The following is a 13,155-nucleotide window of genomic DNA, read 5'->3' on the forward strand; positions in this document are numbered from 1 at the left end:
GTGAAGCACAGTGAAGCACAGTGAAGCACAGTGAGGCACAGTGAAACACAGTGAAACACAGTGAAACACAGTGAAGCACAGTGAAGCACAGTGAAGCACAGTGAAGCACAGTGAGGCACAGTGAAACACAGTGAAACACAGTGAAGCACAGTGAACAGTGAAACACAGTGAAACACAGTGAAACACAGTGAGGCACAGTGAAACACAGTGAAGCACAGTGAAGCACAGTGAAACACAGTGAAACACAGTGAAACACAGTGAAACACAGTGAAACACAGTGAAGCACAGTGAAACACAGTGAGGCACAGTGAAACACAGTGAAACACAGTGAAGCACAGTGAAGCACAGTGAAACACAGTGAAACACAGTGAAGCACAGTGAAACACAGTGAAACACAGTGAAGCACAGTGAAGCACAGTGAAACACAGTGAAACACAGTGAAACACAGTGAAACACAGTGAAGCACAGTGAAACACAGTGAGGCACAGTGAAACACAGTGAAACACAGTGAAGCACAGTGAAGCACAGTGAAACACAGTGAAACACAGTGAAACACAGTGAGGCACAGTGAAACACAGTGAAGCACAGTGAACCACAGTGAAACACAGTGAAGCACAGTGAAACACAGTGAAACACAGTGAAGCACAGTGAAACACAGTGAAGCACAGTGAAACACAGTGAAACACAGTGAAACACAGTGAAGCACAGTGAGGCACAGTGAAACACAGTGAAACACAGTGAAGCACAGTGAGGCACAGTGAAACACAGTGAGGCACAGTGAAACACAGTGAGGCACAGTGAAACACAGTGAAAAACAGTGAAACACAGTGAAGCACAGTGAAAAACAGTGAAACACAGTGAAGCACAGTGAACAGTGAGACACAGTGAAGCACAATGAACAGTGAGACACAGTGAAGCACAGTGAAACACAGTGAAACACAGTGAAGCACAGTGAAACACAGTGAAACATATAAAGAGCAGTTGTTGCACTATCACCTCCTAAAAGAATAAAAACTCAAACTCTCCTCTGCAGGCCGGTCAGTATGACTCCACAGATGACGCCTCCAGCACACACAGCTGGACCCATGATGACTCATATGTCTCGTCAGAACGGAGCCCCGCAGACTGTTGCCCCATCAAGCACTAACAGCTCCCTCCATGGAGGATCAGGAGTGGGGTGGACCGGGGCTGGAGCCAGACCCCAGTTTAACAACCAGGTAACCCTGAACAGATCGTTTTGTTTCTAAAACTGTCGAACAGAATCAAATATGTTTAATTCTTGTTGTTTATCTCAGTCACTTTGCCTCACATTAAATCAGTCCAGTTGACCTTCCTGTTCTAACCAGCAGGTGGCACCCCAGGCAGCGAAGACCATGTCCCCACAGTTTGCCCACATGGGGGGATTCGGAGGCGGCTCTTCCAACGCCTTCGGTCAGATGCCTACTGGTGCTGCTCCCACCCCCACCAACGGCACAAACTACCCTCAGATGAACCCCCGGGCCAGCCTCAGCACCAACGGCTACGGTACGCTGCTGCACTGCACATCTTTACATTTAAAAAGAACTCATTAGATTACTGCTCATAAAACAAACGGTATGATGCTTCCTGAGAAAAGGAGCTAGAATGAAGTATTTAATTTACTGTGCACTTGACCTATAATCCAAAAATACGTCTACCTTTGAGTTTACTGCCTCAGTTCATGAGCACATCATGTGATGATACATGCAGGCTTTTCCAAGAAAGCAGCAGTTATGATGTAAAAATACAGCCATTAAAGTTGATATCAGTGACATATCTGTTATATAATTGATTACATATTTGTGTATTAAAATCAATAATCAGACAAATTAGCTGCACTACACTCAATGCAATTCATGAATAATGTTATCTTTTCAAAAACTAATTTATTTAATTGATGTCACGTTCACTTAAAGGGATCCATGATTATTTGTAACATTAGACTTTATTTGATAAACATATATTTTAACAGTAAAATAAAGACTGTAAAAATACTGTAGGATGTTTAGTTTTTATCATTTTTAAACTAAAAGTTTAAAAATAAATTACACGGAAGAGGCCATTTTATTTACACACAAAGCATTCTGTGTAAAAGATGACGTGGATAGGTCCTCGGTGCGAGGCTGCTAGCGAGCTATATCCACCCTTAGCTGTTGGCTTTAGTGTTAGCCCCAATGCTTTCACCATATATCTGTATTAGCTCAGCGCTACACATTCTCCTCTCGTCACTGAGGTCCTCCATCCAATGACAGAGAGGGAAACACAAAAATGACTCAGCTGCAACTGAAAATATGGATGGAGGACCTCAGTTTAGCTTGTTTGTCGCGCTAGCGCTGAGCTAATACATATAAGACAATATAGCATCGGCGCTAACGCTAAAGCTAACAGGCTAATCTGAGGTTGTTCTTCCATGAAGCAGCTCTGTTGTCCTCCATCCATATTTTCAGTTCCAGGCTGAGTCATTTCTACCTTCTCCTCTCTGTCAACGCTCTCTGGTTTCATTTAAAAGAGTCGATCATCAGATATTGTCCAAGATTAACCTTCAGGGTGGATATAGCTCGCTAGCAGCCTCGCACCGAGGACCTATCCACGTCATCATTTACCCAGAATGCTTTGTGTGGAAATAAAATGGCCCCGTCTTGTGTTAAAATATATTTTTAAAAATAAACAAACATCCTACAGTATTTTTACAGTCTTTATTTTACAGTTAAAATAAATGTTCATCAAATAAAGTCAAATGTTACAATTAATCCTGGATCCCTTTAAAAGTCATTTATCCTGAGCGATGACCTCCTGTCCTCTGGTCTCAGATGGGTCCCAGTCTGGAGCGCAGTTCCCCTCCCGGGCGGCGGAGGCAGTGTGGCCTCAGTGGCAGGGCCAGCAGCACACTCAGAGCACCGCAGAGCAGCATCCTCACGCTCAGGGAAACCAGCAGGACATGTTTCCTGTGAGTCCCCTCGTGCATCACTCTCCTGCTGCGTGTCACTCCCAGTAACGCTCGTCTGTTTTTCCACTAAACTCAGGACGTGCTGTCGATGCTCGACCAGCCCGCCACCTTCAGCAGCAACGATTTCGAGATTCCCATCTACCCGCCGTACACAGAGTGACGTGTCGGAGCCTCGTCTTCCTCTTTGTCTTCTGCTCTCTCTACACCTCAGGCCCTCTGCTTCTCCCCGCTCCCGAGTGTCGCAGTCTTCCCTCTCTTTGAGCGGCTCAAATCTGCCAGTCAGTTAAAGATGGCGGCAGATGTGCACAGGGGAGGATAATCAAGAATTTACTTCTGCTTAAAGAGTTATTTTCACAGTATTTCAGTTTTGAAAAGAGATTTCTCTAGCTAGCACTACCCAAAGCTCAACACCATATTGTAGATGTAATATCAGTATATTAGATAAATATATTTAAAAAAAGCGCACAATCACCCGACCACACTTGAATATACTGCACAAGAAAAGACACCCTCTGGTAAATGTACACACAAAGGCCTTTTATTCTGATGTCAGTGGGTTTTTTCTCAGGCATAGACTAAGAGACTATATTTAACTTTTTTGGTATTGTGAGGAATAATTTCAGCCAATGACCTAAAATATTGTGGAACTAGCAGGGATTTGTGTTTCCTTTCTTATATTTGACATTTTTGGTTTTAAATCAACAGCACGTCTCTGCATGACGAAACGACTCTCATGGAGAGATTCTGTAGATTCTGCAGTCGGAGTTTTAGTGATTTGTTTTTTTTCTCCTGAGTATTTCAGTGTCACGTGTGCTTCGAGCTCAGCAGAGAAGTGCAGACCAGCTTTTTTTGTACTTTCCTACAGGTTTGTATACGCAGTATGCATCTGTGTGTGTTTCTAAAATGGATGTATGCGGTGTAGCTGTTCACAAAAGGTTGTGAGAATTCTGCCTCGCTGGGTTTAACGTCAAACCCCCGAACACCTGGGTTTTTGTATTCCTTTTGTAAAAGACTGCAATAATTAACAAGCAAGAATTGTGTACTTTTAAAGCCATTTTATCATTTCCTCTAAAATTGTTTTATTTTTTAATGAGAAAATGTGATTTGTTTTGTATTTTATTTGTTGATCTGTTTCCTGTGATTGGTTTGTCGTGGTTTGATCAGGGTATCTGAGATTAAAACGGAGTGAAGAGTCAAAACCGAGCGGACCTACGCATGTGGATTGTGTTTGTTTTGGATCCTCCTGTTTGTGAGTCTTTGCCAGCAGGATCTGTGCCGGATCACTTTCTGCGTCGCTGACAGGAAAGACGAAAAAGTAGCGCTTCTGAAATGTCTCATTTTTAAAGTGTGAGATTTAAAGTTCCGTGTCTGAGTCACAGTCGTGTGTGTCCTGACAGATTGTAGATAATTGTGTTGTTTTTCTCTTTCAGAGGATGGCATGTTGATGATTGTGTTGTTTTTGTTAAAAAAAAAAACTTTGCTCTGTATCCAGGTTTGTTTTTCACATTTTTCTCAAACACAGAAATATAAATATATACTGTATATGTTTATGAAAATTTAAATGAGAAAAAAAATATTTGTTTTTTGTATTAAATTGTTATAATGTGAAGAAAGAGGAGGTTGTGAATTATTTGAACTGCACACACAGTTATGATCATTAATACTACGCTTTCAGTAATCAAAAGTTTGGTTTATTAAACACTAATCTGTTAAAAATCTTAGCTCTGCTAACACAAAACAAAAATAATGGAAGTTAGCGCTGACCGCTCAGCTGACTGTCACCAGGTAAACAAGGACAGCAGGGTGGCCATCTTGAATCGAGTCGGCTCCAGTAATGAACGCCCAAAGTTCCATTCAAATCTGTGTGGCTGTAACTCACGGCTTTCAAAGAAAACATAAAAATACAATTTTATAGCAGGATTTGGACCATTTTTCCATCTCTTTTGTCTTTATGTTAAAATAAAAGTTATTTTCCAGTCAGTAAAGTTTGGGTTGATCACCAGGGTCTGATTACTTCCTGTGTTTCAGAACATTTTAATATGTAGGATGTAAAATTGAAATTCTTATTTCTATGCTTATCTCACAAATATGAAATGGTCATTTTGCACAAAACTGAACGATTCCCCACCCGGTGTGTTGGTTCACGAGACATTTCGCTAAAAGATGCATCTGACTCTAGAAGTTAAGGTCAAAAAGTAAAAAAAAACTTTTTTTTTGTTCTAGAGCCCACATTTTGACAATTCTGGGGTTTAAAAATAGAAGAACTTAATGTTTTAAGACACTTAGCTGCAGTCTGTAATTGAACATTTAATTCATAGTTTTAACAAACTAAAGGTTTTGTTGTTTTAAAGTGTCTGTGACATGCTTATCCTTCAAATACAAAAAGTCAAAGAAAACATTTAAGAAAATTAGTATAATACAAATGATTTCACCCATTTTGTCTCATAACTGGCATATTTTCTCTTGAATTTGGCTCAGCAAAGTGAAACAGGAAGTGACATCAAAGGGGAACTCTAAGAGAAGAAACTCTGGTCTTTGTTTATTGAAACAATCTTATTTAAACTCTTCATCTCTGGTAGTGACTCAACATAATCTAAAGAAACAGATTCTTTAATTATTGTAGCATCGCTCTGTTCACATGCAGACATTCCCCTGTGACATCACTTCCTGTTTCTTCACATGCAAATATCTCAACAACTGTTCATCTCAACGGCGTGAAATTTGTTTTGCAACATGTTATCAATGTTCTGTTTCCAAAAACACATTCACATTTATTGCAACAATTTGACGTCAGGGGCACTTTAATGTTCTGTGCTCACTTCACTTTTACCTCCCGTTAGTTAGCAGTATCACTCCTTTTTTGAAGTCCGGATCAGTTTCCTCCCCCTCTCAACTGGATTACAACTAAAGCGTCATATCCTCTTTCTCCTTAACCTTTTTTTTTCACTGCTCTGCCATGCTCTCTTTTTATGATTTGTTAACTTCTTTTAGAATATATTTTTTCGTACAAGTGTACTGCTGCAGAGGATTTGTTTTGTCCTGTGCTGGGTCATTCAGGTCAATCTTAGTTTAGCCAACATTAAAAACATTCTCATTTGTTGCAACCAAATCGTATTCAGCAATGTGACTCTTTAAGTGATGTGTACTAAAAAAAAAAAGAAAAAAGTAAAGGAACTGTAATCTCAGAATGTCACCAAACTCCTTATTAAGTATTAAGGGAGGCCACAGGTGCCAAACAGGCCACCTGTGTTTGTCTCAGGCTTCAGAAAGAGGCCTGAATGTGTCGATGAAGAGGAGAGCTGGGTGAGATCTTTGAGTTTTGCCTGTTTTGCCACCATGGACCCTCCTCCGGTGGTCTCCAGCCTAGACGTAGACGTGGACCTGGGTTTTGCTCTCTTCTTCTTCTTCCTCCTGTGCTTCTTTCTGCTGGCGACCATTGTCCGCTGTGCCCAGCTGGTGCTGGACCCTTACAGTGCTGTTTCTGTTTCCACGTACCAGGAGGAGGAGGAGGACACGGTCACAGAGGAGTGACACTGCAATAACACAATTTATCTTTTGTTTATGTTTGAGAAACATGTTTCATTTTTGCACAGCTGCCATGACATAATTTTGGACAAATGCTGCTTTTTCCATTGATGTAAGTATTTTTTTTTAAACTAAAGTGTCTAAAGGTGTGTGGAAGCAGCACATCCAACATTTTAGAAACAAACAGTTAAAAGAAAAATATTTGAAAGGATATAAAATTTTTTTTTCCAAAACTTATAAAGTGCATTTCTCTTTTTTTTTCCTGCATTTCTGGAGCACAAAAATCTACTGTTTTGTCACTTGAGGGTGTTTTTAAAGCTTGTAGAATGACAGGTGATTTTTTTTGAAGCAGTAAATGTGTTCCTCAAAACTTAGTTTTAAATTAAAAAGTATTTGTAGATACTTGGAACCCAGTTAAAATTGTAAAACTTTATGTTATAAAGGCCAAGCACTCTTTGAAGGAATGCATATTACCGTACCTGCAGAGGTTTATAGTAACTAAGTACATTTACTTTGTTACAGTACTTAAATAATTTTTTTGAGGATTTGTAATTTTACCAAGTATTTTTTGAAATCGTGACTTTTATAGTTACTTTTAAAACCTAAAAAATGATACTTTTACTTCTTTACTTTAAAGTTTAACTTGTTATAAATTAAATCTGTCTGAACTCATCATGAAAGGAGTTATGTGCTCTAAAAAATTAAGTGTTGAATTTACTCAACTAAATCATTTCAACTATTTCCACTAAACCTAGTAAAGTAAATTTGAGGCGATATACATATTTTATTTTAAAGAAATGGACCAAATTAATCAACTTGGTTTTGTGGAGCCAGTTTGGTTCTGTTAATGTAACAGTTTATTTGTTAGAGAGCATGGAAAAGTATTTTTACTTTTACTTTGCCAATTTTTGTGAACAGTTTTCTAACCTTTACTTAAGTAGGTTTCTCATCAGTAACATTTATTTTTACCAGTCATTTTCTGTTAAGGTATTTTTACTTTTACTTTGCCAATTTTTGTGAACAGTTTTCTAACCTTTACTTAAGTAGGTTTCTCATCAGTAACATTTATTTTTACCAGTCATTTTCTGTTAAGGTATTTTTACTTTTACTTTGTTAATTTTTTCCAAGTACTTTATAGACCTCCGATTAGCTGCTGCTTTTCCTTCCCACGAAAGATTCCCTCAAATTCTGACTTTAGTTTGAATGCTGACCTCACAGATGCCTGTTTATAATAAAAAATATAAACATGGAAACCGAAGCCTCCTGTGTGGGCGGAGCTTGGCTCCTAGTGGAGCAACTCCACGACCGCCCATTTCGGACACTCCGGGACACAAAGCATGCGTTACCCTTTAGCCTTTAGCTAGTATTCATTAGCATTAGCAGCGAGCTAGTTTTAACTCTGCGCGATACAGGATGGACAACAGCGAGCGGTGAGTGCGTTTTACAAATATTAGATTAGACTTTATGGGGGACTTGTGTGTGATTTAAAAGCGACTCTTAACGTTGAAATGTATGCTTGCTTTCCAGCTTTCAGCATCATTCATTCTAGCATTTTCTTTTGCAGCTTGCTAAGCTAACCAGCTAGCATGCTGCTCTTGTTTGTTGTCTTGTGGTATAAATATAACGGAAGTGTTGAAGCGCTTTATGCTAGCGAAAACAAGTCTCCTGGTAGTTTACTCAAGTCTAACGTGAAAGTTGTGTGATTTTTGTTCAGTGAGCTATTTCTAATTTACTGATGCATAATTATGCAGATGCTAATCACATTATTTCTATTTGTCTGATCTGTGAGTTTATGGTTCTTTCATTAGGATTGCAGCTTCTCCCTGTGTCGTGTGTGGATAATTTATAAACAAATTCATTCATTCATAGGCTGGCTGTGGTTGGTGTCCTGAGATTTTCTGCATCTTTGATAAATACTTTGATTTTTTATTCATTTTTCCCGTTTTCACCACAGTAGATAAAATGTTTGATTATAAATCTGTCTGTCTGTACAGTAACAGTCCTGCATTAAATACCACTTTATTTTTAATTACTAGTTTATTTTAGGTGGATATTTTGATCCTGTATTATTGCCTCATACCAACAGATTTTAATCAGCAAAAACAAATAGAGCAAAATCAAAATGTGCAACAAAATCTTTGAAATATCATAGTTAGTTGTCTTAAAGTTGCTTTTAAACACTGCCTAAGCACATATTTATTAAGTGTTTGATATTTTTAACTCCACCACAACATTTGTTAGCTTATTGTCTTGTTGTGTGGCGTTTTATTTTTAATAGGATGCACGATATATCGGCATTAACATCAGTATGGGTCCGACATGCAAAACTGGGCCGATGTTAACGTCTGATATCGATTTCCCACTTTTTAGTTTTGTGTTTCTGTTTTGGGAGACGGTTGGTTTAACGACATTTTTTTGATCATGATAGTGATACTGATGCTGCGCAGCCAGGAATAACTCAAGTAGAGAAACATGTCAGAGGTCTTGTTGTTTATTTACTGCAGCGGTGTCAAAAGTGTGGCCCCTAACTTCAGTTCAAGAATTATACAAATTTGTCCCCCAGCACAGGTGTTTGATGTAGACGGAGACTTTGTATTTTTTATTAGGACAAAATGATCACAAAGTAAAATCTTCTTCCAATAACAAATATTGGCAACAATGTCAATAATTTGTCTTTAAATAACCAGGCTCTTAGCTTTTTCCACATCTMTCCAGTGACTTCTACTGAAAAGCTGATTTTGCTGCACTCCAATCTGATTTTAATGAATTTATTAARTTTGGCTGAATACAGCAAGTATTTTCAACAAAAGAGTGACCTAAATCCTGATTTTATTGATCAGATCAGAACTGACTAAATTGATACCCAGACAACAGCCAAATTTCTTTCACTAAGAGAATTCTGCAAAACGCTTTTAAACTTCTGGGTCTAGATTAATTTACGTATAAATTTCCAGCAATAAATCTGGTTACTTTATTTGTTTAACTAAAGTATTCAATAGGGGTGTAAGAATATCGATACACTGAAATATCGCGATATTTCATTTTCCGATACTGTATCGATATTCTAAAGTCCTGTATCGAAATTTAATTAAGGTTTAAAATGTCAACTTTCCTGCCAGCCGTTCATGTTCATGTTGTAGTTCAGCCTCTGACCACTAGTTGGCAGCAGTGAGCCAGCCATTTGGCTCCTCTACCTCTTGAGCACCAGAGAGTAAGGGTAGCATTAGCATTGTAAGTAAGCATTAGCTTCATGCTCCGATAGCTGAATCTGAGCAGAAAAGACCGACACCCTCTGCCTTCTAAGCTGAGGTAAGGTTACAAACAGTTACTTATTTATCAGAATGTCTGTATTTTAAGACAAAGTAAGTGTTTCGTGCGCTCTTTTTTCCAACTTTAGTCAGCTTTCACGTTACAGAAGGCTAGCGCATGTCTATGTAATAGAATTTTATGAGACAATGAATTTTGGTTTTCTTTTTTTTTCCAGTAAGAGGTTTTTATTTAATAGAATTTTTGGACTAAAAAAAAATCGCAATATTTCACCTTACTTACAGTATCGCAATATAATCGGGATATATCGTATCGTGACCCGTCTGTCATGATGTATCGTATCGCTAAATTCTTGCTAATACACAGCCCTAGTATTCAATGCTTAGTTTATTGTTGAGCAGGTAAAGGAAAAATATTTTTCGACCTCAAGTCCTTCTGACTTTATGATTTTGGCCCATGTGACAAAATATTTGGGCACCCCTGGTTTACGGTATCAAGAAAAGACACAAAAAAAGACACAAGTGTGTTTGTGCGTATATGTATAATATAATTTGTGTGTTTGTGTAACATTGGTAAATATTGGTTATCAGCCATAATGGCAATAATTATATCGAATATCGATATCGGCTGAAATTTTCATATCGGTGCTGTAGAGATCAGGATTTGTGTCTTTGGCTCACCTTTGATCTCGCCGAGTTCGTTTGTCTGAAAACAGCTAAACTGAAAAAATTGTATTAGAAGTTAAAAATAGTTTTAAGTGAAGTTATTACACACTAGGGCTGTAACGATACACTAATCTCACGATACGATATTCGATATTCTGCTCACGATACGATATATATCACGATATTCAGCGAACGATAGGATTCAATACGATTCGATTTTCTGAACGATTTTAGAGGGACAGAGTGATTTTGGTGACATTTTGTGACTGTTCCATAGACTTGAGTTGAATTAATTGAACTGAAAACTGATTAAAAGCACCAACTACACAATACCTGCTCTGATTAGACAGAGACCTAGTCTACAGCTGGACARAATTAATTAAAGATGCGGTGAGAAAATTTGTTGTCTTTAAAGGAAACAGTGCAAGCTATAGCTTACAAGCCTAAATAACATTTGGTTCCATCCAGGTAACTTTGGCCATTAAAGAGCAGATTTTCCCAAATCTTCAGGATTTGTTGTTTATGATGAGAGGAATTAACACAGTTAAAGATATGGAGGTAAATTATTTTGTTCCCATGTTACAGATGGGGAACAGAGTATTTTAAATAACTGAAATATTTGGTTCTTGTATCAGCAATAAAAAAATTATAAATACACACAATGGGCCTCATGCAAGAACCGTTGGTACGCACAGATTTGTTCTTAAGTTGTGCGTACGAGTGATTTAGGAGAATTTGTGGGTTCGGTGCACAGTGCTGCCGCTTCTGAATAAATGAAAATGATTGAACACAGTTGTTTATACTTTTAGCAGCTCTTTTTATCCCACAGCTGACCTGCTAAAAATGACAGATTTTCTTTTCTGGATCTCTGACAGACGGACTTCAATCTCTGAACTCGTAAAGTTTTCTTTTTAATTTTCGCTGTCATTTTCATGAATGAACACTTCCTGATATCTGAGGCAGGAAACATAGCCTTATATGGTGTTTTTGGGGTGGTAATTATGCTAATCTCCTCTCGCGTGCACGAGCAGCTGATACGAACAGGTGGAATTCATTTACACACTTTTCCTGAAGATAGAAGAGTTTGTTGAATCTGACGTGACATGTTCGTACGAACCCTTCGTACGAACAAAAGTAAGAGAAATTTAGGAGAAGAATACGAACATGTTCTTGCATGAGGCCCAATTTGTTGGAAGACAGTGTTTGGTGGCTGACTGATAAATAGTGAGGCTAAAGAGAACATGAGAAAAGTTGGAAAAGGACTGATAAGGACTCATTCTGTGATTTTAAAGAAGGCCAGGTTTTATTTATTTATTTATTTTAGAGTTTTTATTTTTTTTGGCTTAAAATACAAACTTTCTGACTAATAAGTAACTGTTGGTAACTTTACCTCAGCTTAAAAGGCAGAGTGTGTCGATCTTTTCTGCTCAGATTCAGCTATCGGAGCATGAAGCTAATGTTTACTCACCATGCTAATGCTACTGTTACTCTCTGGCTCCTTAGGAGTAGAGGAGCCAAATGGCTGGCTCACTGCTGCAAACTAGTGGTCAGAGGCTGAACTACAACATAAAAATAAACCGTTGGCAGGAAATCTGACATTTTAAACCTTAATTAAAAATCAGTACAGGGCTTTAGAAAATCGATACAGTATCGGGAAATCAAATATCGATATATGTCAGGGTATCGATATTTTCCTACACCCCTATTACACACCAGATATTGAAACAAGACAACCACAACAATTTATAAGAGCTCTCAGAGAAACGGCAGGAAAATCCTAAGCCAACATCACCTGGAGACAGTCCCGCAGCCCCCGGCTGTCTGAATCTGTTTCTGTAGTCCAAAGCTATTAAACTCTCAGTCAACACCCAGAGCTCTGCTTTGTGTTACTTCTCAAGGACAAGCTCTGGGCCCTCCATCACATGATTTACGTTTTTTTTTCTAACTGGTACTAGCTAACTATTGTGTGCTTGTACAATTCCAATAGGTCTCTATCTACCTGCAAAAGTAAAACACAAGAATTAACAAATAGTTCATGCAAAAGTTTAATACTAGTTATAAATGATAATAAAAATCAAGTGATACAAACTACTCATGAAAATCACCCATACTAACAGCAAGTGGATATACAAAGAAACTTTAACTGCCTCCTCCGAGATGACCTCATTCACTCCTCACATTCCACAAAGGCTGTGCTTGTTTTCATTCTCAAGCCACAGAGGCCATTCACACTTCATGTATTCTTACTGTTAGCAAAATATCTCACAAACAAATAACACTATCATAATGAAACTTTCAATAAATCACAAGTGAACTAGTAACTTAAACTGATTAACTTTTGGGGTCAACCCCACCTAAGTTAACCATAAAATGAGGGACTACACATAAAGAACTACAAAGATGGCTGCCACTCTGCCAGTCAGAGACCCAGGAAAATACCTAGTTCTACAGTGCATCCCTATTTTTAACTCCACCACAACATTTGTTAGCTTATTGTCTTGTTGTGTGTGGTTTTTTTAGAGTATTCTTGAAGTCGGAGTGATGTCATTCATTCACGTGATTAGTGCTGTACAAACGATTATTTTCTAATCGATTAATCTAACGATTATTTTTTTTGATTAATCGATTATTCTAACAACAAATCTAAAAGTTATTCTGATGTGAGTGCACTGGAAATTTAAAATGTTTTCATCAAATTAACAAGAACAGTTCTTTAATATTGTAATATTTTCT

The 13,155-nt window shown here is 38.0% G+C and overlaps 2 protein-coding genes across 5 annotated transcripts in view; both read left to right on the plus strand.

Annotated features, from left to right (window-relative positions):
* arnt (aryl hydrocarbon receptor nuclear translocator) overlaps positions 1-4,429 on the plus strand; it is a 23,775-nt gene extending 19,346 nt beyond the window's left edge. For 3 of the 4 annotated variants that reach the window (XM_014004712.1, XM_014004709.1, XM_014004711.1), the window contains 4 exons: positions 1,034-1,217; positions 1,347-1,524; positions 2,829-2,965; positions 3,042-4,429. In XM_014004712.1, the coding sequence (XP_013860166.1) occupies positions 1,034-1,217; positions 1,347-1,524; positions 2,829-2,965; positions 3,042-3,125 (583 nt within the window). In that variant the 3' untranslated portion in view covers positions 3,126-4,429. The remainder of the gene's footprint in view (positions 1-1,033; positions 1,218-1,346; positions 1,525-2,828; positions 2,966-3,041) is intronic. The other variant, XM_014004710.1, reaches the window with a different exon arrangement.
* Positions 4,430-7,802: 3,373 nt separating this feature from the next.
* The window catches only part of setdb1a (SET domain bifurcated histone lysine methyltransferase 1a), a gene marked incomplete in the record, with an annotated part of 39,902 nt that continues 34,549 nt past the window's right edge, over positions 7,803-13,155 (plus strand). The window contains 1 exon segment of the mRNA XM_014004715.1: positions 7,803-7,920. Coding sequence (XP_013860169.1) covers positions 7,904-7,920 — 17 coding nt within the window.

This window comes from Austrofundulus limnaeus, unplaced genomic scaffold (genome assembly GCF_001266775.1).
Source record: "Austrofundulus limnaeus strain Quisiro unplaced genomic scaffold, Austrofundulus_limnaeus-1.0 Scaffold26, whole genome shotgun sequence".
In the NCBI taxonomy this organism is placed as follows: Eukaryota; Metazoa; Chordata; class Actinopteri; order Cyprinodontiformes; family Rivulidae; genus Austrofundulus; species Austrofundulus limnaeus.